General features: G+C 30.8%; 1 protein-coding gene across 1 annotated transcript in view; it reads right to left on the bottom strand.

Annotated features, from left to right (window-relative positions):
- The window catches only part of LOC134695352 (titin-like), a 47,104-nt gene extending 43,409 nt beyond the window's left edge, over window positions 1-3,695 (bottom strand). Inside the window, exons 1-3 of the mRNA XM_063556576.1 lie at window positions 3,635-3,695; window positions 2,736-2,907; window positions 941-1,162 (exon numbers count right to left, since the gene is read on the bottom strand). Of these exons, the coding sequence (XP_063412646.1) occupies window positions 941-1,162; window positions 2,736-2,907; window positions 3,635-3,695 (455 nt within the window). The remainder of the gene's footprint in view (window positions 1-940; window positions 1,163-2,735; window positions 2,908-3,634) is intronic.
- Window positions 3,696-21,664: the final 17,969 nt, after the last annotated feature.

Raw genomic sequence — 21,664 nt, 5'->3', positions numbered from 1 at the left:
AATCCCTATAATTCTTTAGCTAAATTCTTTAGATAATCGCGATTCTTAATTTATATTTTTTTTGGTGTAAACGCTTCTATGATAACCATCAAATTTTTGTCGTAACTAAGAAGTATTCACTTTCTTAAATCCATAAATATTCGAAAAATGCCACTGAAATTAAAATAAAATAGCACCTACATCTAAAAATGCATTTTTATAAGATATTATTTGATTTTGAGGCGTACAAGTAACAAATGAAGTGACCAATGAAAGTTTGTATTCGTATTTTGACATGACGTAAATGATTCGCCCAATCATTCATGAAATTTCGCGGAATTTTATACATTTTCGAAGCCTTAGTGCATTAATGTTTATGCCTTTTTGTTATACAATATGTAATAGAATAGACACAACTGTTATACATTTGTTTTTAATCTCAATTTGCTGAAAACCCCGGAATTCCTACAAGCTTGTGTATCGCGCATGAATAAATTACTAAAGCAGTTTCGGAAACATGGTTTATCGAAGTGTAAAGTAAGTGAACCAGTACAAGTATTTATAGATATGCAAATTATATAATAATTATTACACATTGTTCAGTGTCAAAGCAAGTGAAAAGACGAATTAATTTATTTATTTTTTTCCGTTTTATGAATTAAAACTGTGCCAACAAACTGTGAAAATGATACCAATTTATTACGGACTAATATTAAATGGAACTCTATTTTGGATTATAATGTTTGTACGTGATGTATATTTTTTTTCATGGCAAGGGTTGATTAACTCTTCATGCGTTAACAAAACAACCAAATACATCTAGTTTATTATAGGATTATTTTTTTCAGTTTAACAGTACTTTTCTTATATGTATCTAATTTGGTATATAGTCATTTCGCCATTTTGATCAACTTTAGTGTGAGTTGTGCAGAATTGCTTAAGCTTTATGAAGATCACAAACCTATTGACTAAATCAAGTGATATAGTCCAAGGAGATTTTTCATTCATAAGAACTACTGGATTCGTTCCGTCAAAATTACACCTTCTGATTCGTCTTGATGATGAAAAGGTTTCTGTCCAATATACATGGTAGTCTACTGGGTCAATAGCTACACCTACTGGATAATGTTCAGTAACTATAACTGTCTCCAAAGTTATATTTTCAACAAATGTATAATTAAATCTGTTGAAATGCACAAAAATAATTGAAGTTTAGGTGATTTTTATTGGAATTTTCAACTGCAGATCTTGTTGAAATGAGCGAATTAGTTATCGACAATGTTTAAACTCTAACAAGAACAGTAACAACACTCGTTGTTAAACCAATACTAGTTTTAACTATTTTTTCTAAAGTAAAATTCTTGCAGAAAAGCAATTTTATATATTGTTATATACCTCATTCCCTTTCCTATATTTTGGATTTTGTTTTAACATTTCTAATACTTTGTGTATAGACCAGAAGTAACATCATATATCTTAACGGTAATACGTGTGTGTATTTTTCTATTGCGGGGTATGTGCATCATTCCGCAAACCAGATATAACCGACGGTTTTGGTTTTGGTTTGTGTTGTCCATTATTTAGTTTTCTGTGTTGCTTTTTTGAACTGTTGTTTGTCTATTCGTCGTTTTCATTTTATCTAGACATTGTCAGTTTGATTTCGACATAAACATAAAGCTATTATTCGACGGGTATTTCGTAATCTGTATGTTAAATGTATCTGGAATATCAGTAAACCTTAAAATAAGACAAGTGAAGGGAACAAAAGTATACCACTGTTACTTTACGTGACTCTGTATTTATGTATGCCGTCATACTTTGAACGACAAAATTATTTTATGTCGACAAAAAGTAAAAACACAAAAATACTAAACTCCGAGGAAAATTCAAAAAGGAAAATTCAAAAGTCAAAAGGCAAAATCAAAAGTCCAAACACATCAAACGAATGGATAACAACTGCCATATTCCTTTACGAATACACTACCTGTGCGAATTTCAAACGCGCAATTTTACGCCAGTACTGAAAACCTTCCATCCTTTACGGGTAGACTTTTCACAGATAAATAAAGTCGTATAAGATAAGCAAAATGAGTATGTTAAATTTAAAGTATGCCTTTTTGTGCTTCTTCGTTACATTTGTTGTTTTTAAAGTGATTAAGATGATAACACAATATTGACGGCTGTATCTTTATTTTTGACATTTTTACTCTGAATATGTTTGTGTTGTTCATGCATCGGTGACAATGTAATGTACTGGAATTTGATGCGACGGTCAAACAAGTGAGAGGTTTAGCTAGCTATAAAACCAGGTTCAATCCACCATTTGTTACATTAGAAAATACATGTACCAAGTCAGGAATATGACAGTTGTTATCCATTCGTTTGATGCGTATGGACTTTTGATTTTGCCTTTTGATTTTGGACTTTCCTTTTTGAATTTTCCTCGGAGTTCAGTATTTTTTGTGTATTTACTTTTTAAGTAGTTATACATCAATTAAGCGAGAGAGAAAATCAGGGTTAAAGACTTACACCAAGTGAAAGATATCAAATAATTGAAGAAACACTGAACTGCTACAAAAACAAAAGCCAAGGTCATTTCTATAATTAATCCTTTCAATTATATATGTCATGTAATCTTATGTTTAATTAAAACAAAATACATGTTTTGCCTTTTTTTTACTCTTCCACCACTGATTTAAAATTATTATACATGTATTATTCAAACTTAATTAAATGACGAATGGTCTGCGTCATACCTTAATATGTCGTTTTTATAATATCTTGAGAAGTAAACAAAGCCATGTATGTAATCATAATCCATAGAAAACACATAATGAACTCCGCTAACGAGGACAGTCACATTACCACTGTCGAGATCAAGTTCTTTGATATCATCCGAGGTAGAAAAAAGAAGGGTATTTTGACTACCTACAAAAACAAAAATATCCGCCTTATTTTCAAGGGATAAAAGTACCAAAAGGTCAATCAATTAATAATACGAAAAAAAAGCAACGCCTGAAAAATGATTATATAAAAAGCAAATATTGAGTATGCGATCCGATCAACCAAGTCAAAAACTAATTAATGTAAGATAGATATATGCTTAAATTAACAATATAAATTCGCATATAAAAACTTTTGTCAGAAAACAAACTCCAATGTTGATGTGAGTTCAAATTCGCATGCAAAAATTCTGTTCAGTTTTCAAACTCAAATGTTGTTCGAAGTTTATGGATAATATTTCATGTAACGACTGTACCTCTCCTTTGATGTTCATTTTACTTATAAGTGAGCAAAATGCTGTTTTTTTATTGACATAAAAGTGCCTATTGAACAGGTATGAGTAAGTAAGTAGTAAATTGTCTGGGTTTTAATTTACTGTTTTTTTTTTAATCCTTTAAACGTTGTATTAGAAATTTGACTTTCAATCAACATTTCAGTCATCTAGGGCATTCCTGATGAGACATTACTTGCCAAGATGTGAATTTGGCACAGTTATTTATATCATGGTAATGTTCCTAATTTCTTAGAATTAAATTTTATTCTCTTAATTATGTTTGGGTTTTGTCTTTCGGTCATGCATTTTATTTGCTTAGTTACTGCTTTGATGAAAATGATCAACTGTAGGTATTGATTTCTCAGTTTAATTTCTTACTTGAACCAAGAACACATAATGTAACAATTGTATTCCACAATAATTTGGTTATCCTCCTCATTCTAGTCTGTTGTAGCGTGTGGGCTAACTGTGCTTCTTTGGTTCTTCTTCATAACACTCTTGGACATGTTGAAAAGAGATAAAACTATCTGAATACAAATCATTAATAAATAGTGTTCATAATAGTTCAATTATATTAACACAATTAGTAAGACATGAATACAAGGACAAACGACAAACATATACATTTTTAAGCTTGTATCATTAAGGATTTTTATCTTACTGGATTATACAATGTAGGACGGACGAAATTATGTTAGCAAAGACTTAACTATATACCGAACAAAATGCATTTGAACAACGTAATTACAAATATTTCAAATGCAACTAACACTTGAAGAATTGTATTTGTCCGAAATGATTTTTATATTTACCTACATTTATACATAATGTTTTAAATTCCAAGCATCTTCAATTTCTTCAAAAAAGATCAATATAACAAAATCCATTCAAAGTCAATCTAGTTTGAATGACTTGACACTTTAGTTTTTTTTTTTTAACTTTTAAAGATAATCAAATATATATTTCGTCATGAGTATTTCAATTAGTAATAAAGAAATACGGAATTACCCACAGAACGAATTTAGAATTTTATAAACATGACTGAAGATCATAGCATTTCGGAGAAAATCAATTTAAAATTTGGTCATGCATTATCTATTCTATGTTTTCTATTATTCACCTTTAAAAAACAGTACATTTACAATTACAATAAAAATACCTAATGACTTAAAATACGAATATAAAAAAACAAATACATCAGTTATCACTACACACGTCGCGTAATAACAATACACATTTTTTTTAAAGGTCATCTTTTATATGTGTACAATGTTTACACATGATCATGATGATATAAATCAACAGCAACAAAACTCGGAATAAGATATTAGAAATATCTTAAATAGTGACAGACATGTTATAAAAGGACAAGATGCGAACCATTTCTGAAGTTCTATTGTCAGAATGTTTTTTTTGGGGAATTCCTATTTTATTTTTTCATGTTTTTATCATTTAAACAACAGGCATAGAATACCTTAGCCGTATTTGGCACAACTTTTTGGAATTTTGAATCCTCAATGCTCTTCAACTTTGCACTTGTTTGGCTTTATAAATATTTCGATTTGAGCGTCACTGATGAGTCTTATGTAGACGGAACGCGCGTCTGGTGTACTAAATTATAATCCCGGTACTTTTGATAACTATTTAAATCACTGGTTGGATGTCACCGAGGGTATCACCTACCCAGTTGTCAACATTTCGATTTTGACATGAATATCAATAATGTGGTCAATTTTATAAAAATGTCCTGTTTACAAAACTTAGAATTTTTCGAAAAACTTAGGATTTTTTTATTCGAGGCATATATTACCTTAGCCGTATTTGACACACCTTTTTGGAATTATAAATCCCCAATGCTCTTCAACTTTGCACTTGTTTGGCTTTATAAATGTTTCGATTTGAGCGTCACTGATGAGTCTTATGTAGACGAAACGCGCGTCTGGCGTACTAAATTGTAATCCTGGTACTTTTGATAACTATTTAAACATGCATATATTGGTGATTTTGAATCTGTTAAAAAAATTCTACCCTATATACTTTGCCTCATATTTATATTAAAAAAAAATCACACATCCAAAACAGTGGGCGTTTAAAAAGCCAGAATGCAAATACATATGTTCAAACTCTATTAGGTCACTTTTTAGTAGCAGCAAGCAAAAGAACCATGTCAATTGGACATGCTTTTATACTATTTCTGCACATTTTTGTTCGCTTTGGATATTCTGTATATCGTCAAGTTATTGGAGTTCCAATGTGCACTACTTATTTCGAACCTCTATTTGTATTGTTATAAGTTGCAATTGATGACTAATTTCAGCAAAGACCCATCAAAACAAAATTTGAGACAAAAATTTTGCAATACTTTTAGATATTTGAATGATATATTGGCTCTCAATAATGACAACTTCAGTATGTATACTAATGAAATGTACCCTGCTGAATTTACTTTCAATAAAGCTAATACTAACAATGACCACTGGCCATTCCTCGATCTTGATATCTATACCATTAACGGGAAGCTTAATACAAAAAATTATGATAAAAGAGATGATTTTTCCTTTCCTATTGTTAATGATCCATTTCTAGATGGTCTTGTCATCATCTTATTGTGTTAGTATATCTCATTTTGCACGATTAGATTTTAGCGAGAGAAATTTATGTATTACTGAAAAATTAACACAACAGGGTTTTCGATATCACAAACTAGTCAAAACATTTACTGAACTTTATCATCGATATAAGGAAGTCATTCGTAAATATAAGTCAACATGCAGACATATTATACGTTCCAGTTTTTTACATCCAATCTTTAATGGTAATATGTTTTACAAAGCACAACAATATCATTATTAACCTCAAAAGCTACAAAATACTTTACACATGTTTTGGCTTTGATATTTATTCACTAATAGGGTCTTCGGAATTAAATACATTTATTCTAAAATCAGTTGTTGTCATGACACGGGTTTGTTCTTTTCATATTCTAATATATTTTATGATGGAATAATACTAAACTCCTAATATGCCTGATATGCATATGATGAAAACATAATCTTTCTATCAATTTAGTTGAGGTCTGGAGCTGGTATATCAGTAACTGCTAGTAGTCTGTTGTTATATATGTATTATTGTCATTTTGTTTATTTTCTGATGTTTCATATTCAGACATCGGACTCGGACTTCCCTTAAACTGAATGTTACCGTGCGTATTGTTGTGCGTTTGTTTTTTCTAGTTTGGCTAGAGGAATATGGGTAGGGGTAAAATTTCAAAAACATATATAACCGCGCCGCAAGTTTGCACCTGTCCCAGGTCAGGAGCCTTTGGTCTTTGTTAATCTTGTATGAATTTTAATTTTATTTTTTTGTGTATAATAAGGAGTTAAGTATGACGTCCATTATCACTGAACTAGTATACATATTTGTTTAGGGGCCCGCTGAAGGACGACTCCGGGTGCTGGAGTTTCTGCTGCATTGAAGACCCATTTGCGGCCTCTGGCTGTTTTCTGCTCTATGGTCGGGTTGTTGTCTCTTTGTCATATTCCACATTTCCATTCTCAATTTTGATTGAAAGAAACACATATAGAATTATTTCATTATGGATCTTCATATATTTTTGCACACTTTATAATTCTTTGACAGATGTATTATTCCCTATTTTAACTGCATAATTCACTAAGAATAACGGAATCGATTGAAGGAGGGGGGGGGGGGGGGGCTAGGGGTTGACGTTTGCAGCAACATACTAGACACATGCATAAAGATAAACAATTAAATTTGTAGTTGGTGCTGCAAAAGTATGAAGTATTCGAAATTCAAGAATTAAGAATTTCTTATCAGAGGCATAGATTACCTAAGCCGTATTAAAAACAACGTTATGGAAATTTTAGGTCCTCAATGTAGGGATGCTCCATAATTGTACATTTCTTAATTAGCAACCTGGAAATTCTTAATTTGTAAAATGTAATTTTTTAACTTGTGACATGTACTTTTTTAATCCCTTACATAAATTTTCACAATGCAATTTCTTAATTTGTAAACGTGTATTCGTTATTCATTGCTTGCATTTTTCCATTTTTTTAATTTTTAATTTCTTTGTATGAGTCACGTTTTTGGAGATAATGTCAGTAGTTATTGTTACCCATACCAACCAATGAGAAGGTCCGTTTCTAAAGAGAAACTTCAAGTTACAATCAGGAATATTTACCAGTCTAGAATGAAATAGTTCCACAATATTCAAAAAACATCTAGTGAAATGAGTCTTAATTGACACTTGTAGAATCTTTCATCTATTGTTGCTATATTCTGCCGCCCCCTCAATTTTGTATGATGAATAGTCATATTAAAGACAAGGTCGCCTTACATCTTAATATACCGATATCAGTTGTTGTTGCCACAACTTTGTTAATTTATCTTATTATTCTAATAATCAAATAGCAAATTTCATACAGTGTATATTAATTTCTGTTTTATTTGTCGTTCAGTATCCCATTTTAGTATTTCCAACCGATGGGAATACAGATTTATCATCTAATCCTTATCTGCGTATTGAAAGAAATGTTTGGATTTTGTTTTTTTGACTTACATTCTTTATTGTTTCCAAGAACGAGCATATGGTCGTTATCTAATATCTTATGTTACGTATATGAGCTTTGTAATTTTTTGGACTAGGACAGTTTGACTGTAAATCAGGGGGTTAGTTCTGTAATTTTCTTTAAGTACTTACGGTCATTGCATGTTACGGTATATCATTAGTGAAACATGTTTATTTTGTGTTTATTTTTACAGTTATTAAGTTCTCTCAATGGATTTCAAATACATGTTACTCTATGAATTCTTAGTAAGTCGGCTGCTAGGGTAACGAGAGGAAACAGATGTAAATTGGTGAAATAAGAATTATACTTGTTATAAATAAATCAATGCATTTGTTCATCAAGCAAAAATACCCCTTAAAAGTGCACTCCTTTGAATATAACAAAAACCCTTAAATAAGTATTATTTCAGTAATTATACAATATTTTCCGTAGTATCTATAAAAGTTCAAAATGTTGAACAGTTAACAAAAAAAAAAATAATCTGCATGTCTTTTGACTATTAAAGATACTTTAAGAAATACATACCAAGATGTGTGATTACGACTTCACACTTATTTCAAATGTTACAAAAAGTGTAAAACAATGTAATTTGATATGTACATGTATTTAAAGTCAACATGCAATAGTTTTAAATAGATTGATAAAATCCGCTTTTATTTACATTTAAACATACAGTTGTAAAAAATGTTGGTATAATGGTTAATTTTGTCACTTGTGATTAAATGGCGAGATTTCGACTTACTTTCACTTATACACTTATTTTAGAGACTTTTGTAATGTCTTACAAGAGTATTATCAAGACCTTAAGCTATATTTGCTTCATTTTAAAGTTGTTCCATGTAAAAGACTTAAATGTATTTTGTTATTTGAATTTTGAGGAAACAAATTTACACACAACATGAAAAACAAAGATGTACACATGTATTCTGGATCTTGCTATTGTTGTACATTTTTAAATGCTAATCCTCCAATGAACCAGTCTAAAATAATTTCACTGTTGATAAACAGGTTATCTGATGCGTGACTACAAGTCTTTAAAGGACATCAACATTAACAAGGATAATATCAGCTAGGCATGCCATTGTGTTTCTTATTATAAATGCTGTATTTGATTACGAATAATTCAACCATTTCCTTTTTTTTTTAACCTAACTGTTATCATATAACATCGGGATATTTCATATCAGTGTGTATACATTTAAGTAGATGGTTTAAAACTTTGCCTAACAATAACTGTCAAGCGATATTTGTTGACCATCACTTGCATGGAAGTTCATATAAATATTTTATACTTTCTCAAACATTTTATTCTATAATTAAATCAATACATCTGACTTCAAACGCATCAAAAAAGAACCCCGTGTCAGATCATGGAATTTTAAAATAAAAAAAAATATAAACAATCAAATGTTTATTCCTCTACCAGGAAATGACGATTTAAAAATAGAAAACTGTTACCTTACAGGGAAAACAATCTACATTACTACGCATAAGTCATGCACTAACAGTTTGAGAAACAAAACAGAGGTTATATCTAAATTACAGTCACTGTGGTAATCAATCGTTTGACTTAAACAGATTTGTTTTGTTTCAATTTTGACAAAATGTATACTTAGACAAAAGTATAAAAAACAATCTATTTGAAGATCGAAATTTATAAGAATTATTAAATATAAACACTAACATTCATAATTGAGATGCTTCCTCTGAATAAAAGTATGTGATCAAAATGTCAAGCTAGTAGTTTTAATGGCATACGATACAGTTACAGGGAGGTAATGATGCTAACGTAAAATGTTATGTTCGCGACATCAAACTATGACATACCGGGCGAAGATGCATTTTTCGACTGATTTTTATCATTTAAACTGATTTAATTTGAAAACGAGTGCATGGACCGCTAATTTTTAAAACGACATTTTGTTTTTTTTTGCAAGGATATTATGTGGACCAAATTTTATAAAACTGTAAATATTTTTTTTTTTTTTAATTTTGGTAAATATACAGCAAAGGAAATACGTTTTTTTCTCTCATGTCATGACCATTTGATAAATATGAGTTATTTCTGAATAAAAAAAAATGCATAAATTTTAAGGATATTTATAAAAAAACAGAAACTATCTAACTCAAAACAATTTGTGTTTATCTTTTTAAACCAAAAAAGTTATGGCTTTCTTCCGAAAAGGAAAACACGACCATAAATCTGAATTTTGAGCAAATATACTAAATTTCGACCTCATTTAACTCAAAAAGTAGCAAATGCAGGTATATTTTTATTATATATTCGATTGGATCAGGCAAAAACAAAATCTTTATGGAAATTTTTATCAAACTGTATCGTATGCCCTTAAAGAGTTAATTCCACATTGTGTTCTGTACAACCTTACAGATTCTTGAAGTTAATATTATCATGATTATATATTACGCAATGATTTGCAATTGTCAAATTTTTATAAATGACAGTCTGTTCATGAATAAAAGTAATTAACTCTTAAACATTGAGATACATAGTTTAGCTATCATGTTGACAAAATGCTAGAAAATTTCAAATTCACCAATACAGTGTTAAAACAGACAATATATATGACACATTTAGAAGAAACAACCTTAAAGATACATTCATATTAGAATATTTATAACTGCAATATAATTAACTACACTCTTATATTTACCGTATCTATTTGGTCAAAATGGTTTTTTTTTCCGTTTTTTAAATAGATGCAACTCTTTCAAACACTTCTAAATTTCACACGCTAATCATACATAAAATAAAAATGTATTTACTTACAATTAATCTTGTTTGATGCGAATTTTAGTTTGTTTTACTGACACTGCTATAGTTTTAGTCGTTGTCTCTGATTGGTAGTGACTTTAATATTTATTTGATTTAGAAATAACTGTTTTGTTGTGCGAAGAACGACAACTCGTGTTTATAAAATGGAACAGCAGTTTTATGGATAGTATATTAACATAGTTAGATGTGTTCTTCAGTGGACCATATCAAGGGCAACTCAACTGTTTGTTAATTTTATAATCTTCTGCAGGGACGAAAAATAGTTCAAAGCAAAATCCAGTTAAGTTATGAATTTTCTAAATCATACAATACATTTGAATTCTATTTATCTAGGGTATGCTATGCATTAAAACTGTTCAAGAGGCACAGGTTTGTTTGTACTCAGAGTAAATTTTGAGGTGAAAATACGGCCATTTTAGCCAAAGGGTCCAAATGAACTTTAATGAAAACATTGATGTATAAATATAATCAGGATGAAAATATGTACAATGTTCGTTGTTTCTTTGGTGTATCATAGAAATACACAAGTCGGGCAAACCTGAAAAATGCATAAAGAGTGATATATAATACGAATTCTTCATTGTTGACAGAAATTTGTCCAAATATCATTTGAATTTCACAAAAGATGAAAACACACCGTTGACAAACATTGATAACAGAAACGATTTTTCCATTAAAATGTCATTGTCCGATTTTGTATTTGTTCATGATAATAATGATTTTATCATAGTACAATCCTCCTCGATTGAACATTAGTGTCAAAGCTATTCAAAAGAATAAGTTGAACTGAAAGCAGGAACTGTCAAACCGTTCTTATTTGGCTATTTATAGGTTTATCGCTGGTTTGTTTTTAAATAATCATATGACACATCAACTGGACTAAATGGGATTCAGTCCTTAAAGAAAGTGAATGTCACGACATATAAACATACTTTCACATATTGTGACTTTTATGAAGAGTTGTCTCAGTGGCACTCTTACCACATCTTCTTGTATTTAATTCAAATCGTTGAGAATGAATAAAAACCCACAAATACTTAAAGAATTTCTCCGCAACAAGCTCAATCTGTCAACTATGTAATTCAAACTGGAAAAACAATTGTCAATAGTAGCAAGAGTGACTTGAAAATCCTCAACTGCAAGATGAATAGACAAATACTTTTATTTTGGCCAAAACACATATTTATATTTTCATACGATACATTGAGAGTTCCAAACACATAGTGTGTTAACAATTTCATTAATGTCCTATTGGATATACACTTTTAAAGCCCTTTATAAGTGTGTGTGTGTGTTGTCTATTCAATTATTTCTCGAACTGTAGGACAAAGTTTAAAGGTTAAGAAATTTGAAATACTGAAAAATAATTAGAAAACTATTTTGTTTTCATTTTGTCTTTTTAGCCAATGATAAGTCTCGAATGGTTTACAATAAAACCATGATTTAAATAAGTTAGACCTTGGAAAAAGGAATAGAATAACACATTTTGTCAACAATCAAACAGAAATTGAATTAAGTTATCGTCTTTTTTCGTTAACTTTCACTTTATGTCTTTAACTTTCAGAAATGTTTAAAGATCGGATGCATACTTTTGTATACTTTGAAAATTGCCCGGATATCGATTTATCATGGGATTTTTTTTTTCTGAATACTTTCTGACATTACCACTAACTTTTTTTTAAAATCATCTTTAATAATTAGTCGTTTAGGATTGTCAAAATGTTTGTTTATTTTTCAATTTTGTCAAACTAAGCTATTTGATTAAGAACTATTCCCTTTCAAGTAATCATTCGACCTCATTGCATCCGTATTCATGTGAACTCCAATTGAATCCCTTAGCTTGAGATTGATAACACGTGATTTGTCTACATTGAAAGTGAAACAAAGGTAAATCATTTGATTGACTGATTCGATCCACAAAAAATCATTCATATAAGGTAAAAAGGATGATAAACATTTATTTTTCATCGATAATATACAATTAAATTTCCCTCAGTTTAGTTTGTTACCCGGATTTTTTTTCCAAATCGATTTATGAGTTTCCACCAGCGGTATACTACTGTTGCCTTTATCTAGAAAAAATCCAACAGCATGAGTTTGCTTAATCTATTTATATCTACATTCATGTTTACATCGCTTATATGGTAATTGGATAACCGTAGAGGTCAACTCGATGTTTAATTAGCTGGCGTCTGAACTAAAATATACACGAAACGAAACTACGTATGTTCATGCCAATGCCCTGTTTTTTTAAAAAGACTTTTAATAGATATAGGAAGGTGTGGTCTGAGTGCCAATAAGACAACTCTCCATCCAAATAACAATATATAAAAGTAAACCATTATAGGTCAATGTACGGCCTTCAGCAGTTTCAATAGTTTAGATAATTGTTTTACAAAGTTATAAATCAAATATGAGAATTTGATTAAAATCAGTGAACATGAATTCGACAGCTTGTGCCCCTTTAAAGGAAATATACCATATGGACATTCAAACTCATAATCGAAAATAAACTGACAAAGCAGTTGCCAAATAAGAAAGAGACGAACAGATTAACAGTAGTACATAATACACAACATAGAAAACTAAAGACTGAGCAACCCGAACACTATTGGTTATCTCAGGTATGGTACGCATTTCCTGATCAACATGTTTCACCCGTCGTGTTACTTATGTAAGTACAAATCTAGTAATACGATTACCTTGGTAGGTCCCTTCCATGACAATACAACGGGATTGTAGCTACGAATAAGAGTTTTATAGCTTCCTGATTACCAGCAAACTTATATACTTAATAATTGTTTTTAATATAAATCTCACTAGGTTTTTGGTCTTTCCTCATTATATCTATTTTTTGTAAAACGTTTTCTGGCCTTGATTATAAATCTAGAAATCGACCCGAAGTCTTTGACATTTATATTGACATTCAAACGAATAGTTGGCTGCATTTTGGATGGTTACAAAAACAAACAGCATTAGAAAAAAGTCATGGGACAACGACGTAATCTCGTTTTGTACGGAAACATGGCGTGTTAACAAACAGTTTTATGCTTACTGGAATAGTGTGACCTATAGTTTGAAAAGAAAAGACCCCGGAAATTGTTCCGTGCTTCTTAAATAACACTACAAGGATATGCATTGCATACCTAACATTAGAAGTCAAATACAATAACTTGAATTTTGAATGAACCTATGTTTTACACAGCCCTCAGGGGTCTTCATTGGCGAGTTTTGTTAAAAGGTTCAACTTCTGTACCACTAGCCTGTGAACAGGGCGGTTGTGAGTTCGCAACCACACTATGACTCCAATCATCATTGAGTAGGACTGTCATTTTATAGCCTTAGGTAGATATGTCTCCCTGAGCATCCGCCATCCTTCACGAACATTCAATCGCCCGGAAAATTCTGTAAAATTCTGATTAATCATTTAATATCTCTCTTTTTCGTAATATTATAACTTTTTGTCTGCCTTATTATAGTTTGCCTCGTTAATGGTAATACAACACATGAATCACACAATTCCAAGTAAAAATATCTTCTCGCGTTGGTGCTTTCTCGAATGCCTTTTTAGTACCAATATCATTATTAGTAATTTTGATAAACTTATATTATAACGATAGGCGAAAGGTTATTTAAACTAAGAAATTGAGAACAACACCAATGAAAAATTCGTCTTCACTTATATGTAATGGTTCATAAGTTAAATGTTCATTATTTCTGAGATGTGGTTGCAACAATGATAACAGTACATGGATGGTGTATAGCAACGTACAGTTTTCAATGTTTTTCCGTTTTTTATAGTTTTTATAATAGTTCTGTTTTAGTTTTTTTCTCGTTAGTAGGTGTTTCTTTTTAACTTCTTGTTGTTGTTAGTAGCAATAACTTTAGTTTACTGTTTCCTATGCTTCATACATATGTGTTACTTACATTTAAACACACATTGCATCACGAGATGTTCACCGTTAAAGAATAACCGTTTCACAATGATATCGGATATGCTCCTACAATACCCCTTTCCCTTTTCATAAATGTGACCATCCGAATTAGATTATTTACGGGGCTAGTAATAACATGAGCAACACGACGGGGCCACAGTTGGAGAAGGATTTACATATCCATCTGGAACACCTGAGCTCCCCCCCCCGTTTTGGTGGGGTTCGTGTTTCTTAGACTTGGGTTCAGTTTATTTTCGATCTATGAGTTTTATTTTCCCTCTGGTATCTTTCGTCTATGTTTGCAGTGTTTTGCTTATCTTATAACTACATTCAAATCGTTATAAAAATTTCTGGATCGGTCACTGCTATGCCATTCGACTGCTGTACGTTATACACTGTGTTAATACTAATAGTGCTATCAACTTTTATTAACATATACCGTTTTATTACCAGTCGACTGGCGTATATTTTTGCTCCAAAACATCTCCAAGCTTGTGATTTGAAAGTTACAAAATGATGATTTGCCTTCATTTGTTCATAGGAAAACTCTGATAAAATGTTGACTAGTATTGACTGGAATGATGATTCCCCAAATGTTCTCTAATCTTCTGAACTTCGACAATATTTAACGGTCTTCCTCCTGTGACTAATTTGGTCTTCCTCCCTCACTCGGGTACATTTTGGCATTTTGGATGGGAACTGAGGGATATTGGCACTTTACATAATTAACGTCTTTGTCTATTTTGATTATTTCTCGAATAAAATGAAAAATGTGCACTGCTCACACATAAATATGCAAATGAATCTGTTAGTATTACAGCCTCAGTTAAATTGTACAGAATCAGTTTCTGTAACTGTTGAAAAGGGTTTTAAATCTTCTGAATAAGTAACTAAGGTTTAAAATTGTCCAAAAAAGCAGGAATGTAAGGTTGTATTTGATTACCATGTATGTTTTTAAAGTTCTATTTGTATATTTATTTTGAAATTTGACTCTTTTCTGAAGACCTCCAAAAAAGGGTTGGCAAAAACCAGAAAGATAGCAAAGCTTAGTGTGGACTATTTTTTCACAGTTTCTTCATGAAACTGAACGTTAAGTACTGTTCTTGAAAATTTTACATTTTTTCACAGTCAAATTCTTTATATTAAATACAAGTCAAAGATTTGAAGTCAGTCATTAGAAAACGGAAAGTTTGAAAAAAATGGCAATGTCTGTCTTTTTTAAAAGGGGTTCAATTTCACTATCAAATTTACTCATTCCAATTTTTTTCCTAAAGTTAGCTAGCATACTTAGGTTTAAGTAGACCATACTCACAAGGCGGTGTAAAATTGCGTTATATCATTTTACTCCCTAAAAGACCCTTTATTTTAGAATTTTACATTTCTCCGCATACAATGTTTCCCCCTACTATGACGACTGATTCTAATATGTAGATAACAGATAAATTAATACTATAATATATTATTTTAAAGATAAACGATTGAACAATTAACAGATAAAAGTGTTTTTAAATATCATACACTGTGTTTCTATTCAGACAGGGTCTAAACATATGACAAATTGTAATTTTCAATAACCCAGTTAAATTATACCAAATGTTGATGTGGTTGCTATGATAACATAGGAGACATTTATACAAAACTAGACTTATTTCTCAAAGTTTCATACAACAGTCAACTAATTTACATAGAATGAATAAAATCTGCAGGTAGCCGTGGCCAACGCATTTTGATGCTTACACGAGAATGCCTCTTAAAATGTTTTATTTTAATCCTCTTATGATTTGTTTTAATTGTAAATAGCTATATGTTATGCTGTCCTGGTATACCATATAATGTTGAAGGAATTATAGGTACCTGAAAACATAGTTCATCTCGCGAAAATCTTCATGTGTATTATATGTCACAAGATAATAACTCGAAATCACATATGACGATGTTTAACCAACAACAGAAACGTTGCTTTCAAGAATCCAAAATGATAATTAAAAAACGGAATAATTTGTGACAGTGTGGTGAGATGATGCATTTACAATTGCAATAAGTCGTTTTTTTTCAGAATTTAAAGGACTATGGTTAATCTCATTGTTTATAAATCAAGATGAAAATAACTTTAGGTCATTGGTTGAATTCCAATTGTTTAGAACGTTTTAAAACAATCACAACATTTTGGTGTACGCTTTTGAAAATATATCCCAAAATGGCGAAAGGGGAGATACATTATGAAAAAAGTGTGTCAGAAACTTTATCTGATATTCTTCTTCACTCATTATAACCTTCCATCATTACCGAACTGAACAAAGAAATAACACGACGGGTTCCGTATACGGTGCAGGAAATGCTTACCCTTCCGGAGCACCTGATTTCACTCCCGGTTTTTTTTTGGGTTCGTGTTGTTTCTTATTTATTATTTATAACTGTTGATGTAAATTCTTTTGAATTTATGAGTTTTTGTTTTCTCCTTGGTTTTGATTGTATGATTGTCATATTACTTAAAATGTTGGAAGATATCATAGGGATTACAAATGAAATATAAGAAAAAACAATATCCAGAAGATACAAAACATAAAAGAAGACAAAACATTTTCATGAAAAACTATGCAGAAAACAAACAAATTGCGCGACACGATACACACCTGACAGCGGATTGAAGTGTAAGACGAACAGCATTTCTCATTATACTATTATGACGTGAGTATGTCAAATGTCAATTTTGGGTTTATAGACACGGAAAATAGGGTTAAGGAGGCTCGCGGGTATAAGATTTTAAGAAAAAATAAACATTTTTTTTTTCATTACAAATTTTATTTATTACCTTTAGTAGTTGTTAATTATCATATGGTACAAAAATCATTCCAACAAAATAAATATATTGCTATTTCTAATGAATTTGACATTGATTATTTGACATGTTTAAAACCTGGACTTTATAGCGGATTTATGATAACATGAACAACACGACTGGTGCCATATATGGAGTAGGGTCTGCTCTCCGCTCTAGAGCCCCTGAGTTCACCCCAAGTTTTAGTTAGGTTCGTGTTGCTTAGTCTTTAGTTTTCTATGTTATGTCTTGTGTACGATTATTTGTATGAGTGTCTTTTTATTTAGCCAAGACTTGGTCAATTTATTTTTGATTTATTAGTTGGACTGTCTATCTGGTATATTTTGTCCTTCTTTTGGGACATACATGTTCATCCATATTTTGACAGGTGTTATGCAAGAATATGGACTTTCCGTTTTGATTTTTTTTTCTTATTTTCTTATAAAATTTAATGCTTAACTACTGTAAATATATAATTACGCAGCTCTAGATAAACTCATCATATATACCAGGACTAACATTTGTATATATGCCAGACGCGCGTTTCGTCTACAAAGACTCATCAGTGACGCTCGAATCCCAAAAAGTTAAAAAGGCCAAATAAAGTACGAATGGGACCAAAATTTCTAAAAGGGTTGCCAAATACTGCTTAGGTTATCTATGTCTGAGGTAAAAAAGCCTTAGTATATAAAAAAAATCAAAATTTTGTTAACAGTTAATCTATAAATATAACCATATCAATGACAATTCATGTCATCACAAAAGTGCTGACTACTGGGCTTGTGATACCCTCGGCGAAATAAATCTCCACCAGCAATGGTATCGACCTAGTGGTTGTAAATAAACTCATCATAGATACCAGGACTAACATTTGTATATACGCCAGACGCGACGCGCGTTTCGTCTACAAAAGACTCATGAGTGACGCTCGAAACCCAAAAAGTTAAAAAGGCCAAATAAAGTACGAAATTGAAGAGCTCTGAGGACCAAAATTGCTGAAAATGTTGCCAAATACTGCTAAGTTAATCTATGCCTGAGGTAGAAAAGCCTTAGTATTTCAAAAAATTAAAAATTTTGTTAACAGTAAATTTATAAATATTACCATATCAATGACAATTCATGTCAGCACAAAAGTGCTGACTACTGGGCTTGTGATACCCTCGGAGAAATAAATCTCCACCAGCAGTGGCATCGACCCAGTGTTTTAAATAATAGGTGTTACATCGATGTTAAGGCCATGTTGACAAATGTTTGATGACATCTTACATATATTAACGTAAATATACAATTATTGTTCATTACAAAGATAACAAAAGATAACAATATATTGTTAAAGGGACGAAGTATTCATATCGAATATGTTGTATCGTTTTTTCGGTTATAAGTTATTACAATATTACAATTCATAGTTTCATCTATTATATTATATGAATTATCATGAGATTTTACGTCAAGGGTAGTGGAATAAATTATTTCATTTAAAATACAATAATTACATTTCATAATATTTAAGGAATGATTGTAATATTTTTTCTGTCTATGAAGAAATAACATAAAAAAATGGGTGCAAACTGAATAACGCGCGTAGCGGGTTATTTAACAGTGTGCACCACATTTTTTGTGTCAATTCGAAAAGACGGAAAAAATATTACAGTCATTTCTTATATTTTGATACTAAATTCCATTTTAAACCGTAGAAAACCATGATAAAACGTTGATGACGTCACGGTCACCTGACTGAATTATGTCCATGGGCTCATAACAAAATAACATCAGCCAATCAGGAGACGCGTTACATTCAAAATTAAATTATATAAACCTGTCCTTCAATCTAGAGCAAAACAATGCTACATGTTGTATGTACAAGTTCCAAGTCAGGAGCCTATAATTCCGAGATTCTGGTTTGTCATGTATACAATATTTTTTTTAATTTTTTACCTTTTTTGGTTTATAAATCTTGCCGTTAGATTTCGTTTTTTCAATGTTTTCACTTTGTCATTTCGGGTCATTTTATGTATGACTATTAGGTATTGGTTTTACTAACTGTTGACGGACATTCGATGATGTATAATTAATTGATGTGTCATTTGGATTCTTGTGGCGAGTTGTCTCAAATGGAAATCACGCCACATATATATTTTTTATATATTTAATGTTATGTGACATTTTGTCTGTGTCTTGAGATAATTACGTTAATTCCTCACATTTGGTTTTCAACACTTTAAGTTAAAAAAAGCCATTAGATTTTATGGGCGCAGCCATTTTGTGATCATACCATGGTATTCAGAACTAAGAGTATAGCTTATTCTGATTGGTTGATATGTGCGGCCGGTTTTTTTGTTTGTTAATAGGGACTTTGTACATTCTGCATTATACCATTGGCCAGAAACTAATTTCTTTAGCCCAAGCGGAACTAAGATGTCTTTTACATGCTAGGACGACGATACTTGTATTTTTAAGTGAAATTGATAGCCATTAGATATAATTTCAAATTACGCCATCAAAAGCAACGAGAACCTTACTGTCCTAATAACTTTTCTTTTATTCTAGCAATGTTTCGTTAAAAGAACCAACCTTCTCAAGTCTGTATCTGAAAAAAAAACCACCTTTCATTGTCGTCTATAGGGAAATTCATTTATTTTAATATATAAGGTGTTTTTTTTGTCAAGTATTGAAAATGTCTAAACTCAATAAATACCAACTAAAATCGATAATAACTTCCGGAAGATTAAATATTGGAACAGATAAACAAATCCAAAAGCTGGTTTAAATATTGATTTATTTTTAAATTATGAATGTAAAATTTTCGGCGACTAAAAGTGACTGGAATTAAAAAAAATAATCCAAAAGGATGTAAACCTCGTATATTTTTATGTTACACTTATTTATAGCAATCAATATTTAATATGCTTGATAATATGCCATAAAATTACATCAAATCAACGATATAAGTTTTCCCCACTTAAATCGTGTAGATAAAATAAAATGCTTAAATGAATCAGATAGTGTTTTTTTCCTGTTGTAGAATTTATTCAAACTCGTATTTCACTTTTATAATCCAGTTCATACATGTAATAAAAGACAACAGATATACCTTCAACCAGCGTAGTGTTAGGCATTTACATCATATGTTAATGGAGTGGTCTCTCGGTAAAGGACTCAATGAAATTAAAAAGAAAAACTTAAAAATATGGAACTCCTAGAAAAATTCATTACGAAGAGTCCCTAACATGCCTAATCAAATCGAAAGCTCAAACACATCAAGACTTTTTCTCATGTAGGGATTGATATATTAAACCTGGTTTCATAGTTAGCTAAACCTTACACTTCGCATAAAATTTCGTTATATTGTCAATGATGTTTGAATTATACATACATACATTATAGGTAAACTTATATAAATTAGGCTCTCACCAGTCAAAATTGTGTTTTAATCTTAATAATCTTAATAACTTTGAAAATGCACAACTATGTCAACAAAGAATAATAAAATAACAGTTAGACAAAGTCCTTAATTTGAACATGAAAGACAAGCATACACAAATTGACCACAAAAACGAAATGACATGAGTTAATCTATGTCTTCATTGAGTTATGAACATCCTAAAAAGTCAATAAAATACAAGAAATCGCTAAGATAAATAACCATAGTGACAAAGTGACAAGTTTATTAAAACAATATGGCCTTTAAAAGACATACGGTGAAACATAAGTTCCGCAAACGCACACTGAAAATAAAATTGATACAAAAAGACCAATAAATGAACAAATATAAACTCAAGGCAACGAAAGGTTTACAACTTATCTATGACTTTAGCCGTGTTTGGCATACCTTTTTGGAATTTTGGGTCATCGATGCACTTCATTTTTATATTTGTTTGGCTATATAACTATTTTGATCTGAGAATCATTAGTGAGTCTTATGAAGACGAAGCTCGCGTCTGGCGTAAAAAACAATTAGCCTGGTACCTCTGATAACTATTATAACTATAAATCCAATTTTGATGCATATGGTTATCTCAAAATATTGATAACGTAAACTACACGAGGTAAACTACTGTTTTGTGTCTACGAGGAGTATTTATGGTCAACGTAATGTGAATTGTCTATATTAACTTTTGACTCAAACAGTAACATTCCTCCTTCTATATAGTTTACTAAGATTCAAAAGAAATATCTAACGTTAATCGTCCACTTAAAAACCCTATCATAAGCGTTAAAGTAACACAGCATAATATCGCAACATTGTAATTCATATTTCAGCTACGA

The sequence above is a fragment of the Mytilus trossulus genome, chromosome 13 (genome assembly GCF_036588685.1).
Source record: "Mytilus trossulus isolate FHL-02 chromosome 13, PNRI_Mtr1.1.1.hap1, whole genome shotgun sequence".
NCBI classification, from domain to species: domain Eukaryota; kingdom Metazoa; phylum Mollusca; class Bivalvia; order Mytilida; family Mytilidae; genus Mytilus; species Mytilus trossulus.
The sequence above is the reverse complement of the archived record's forward strand: the minus strand, read 5'-3'. Positions and strand labels throughout refer to the sequence as shown.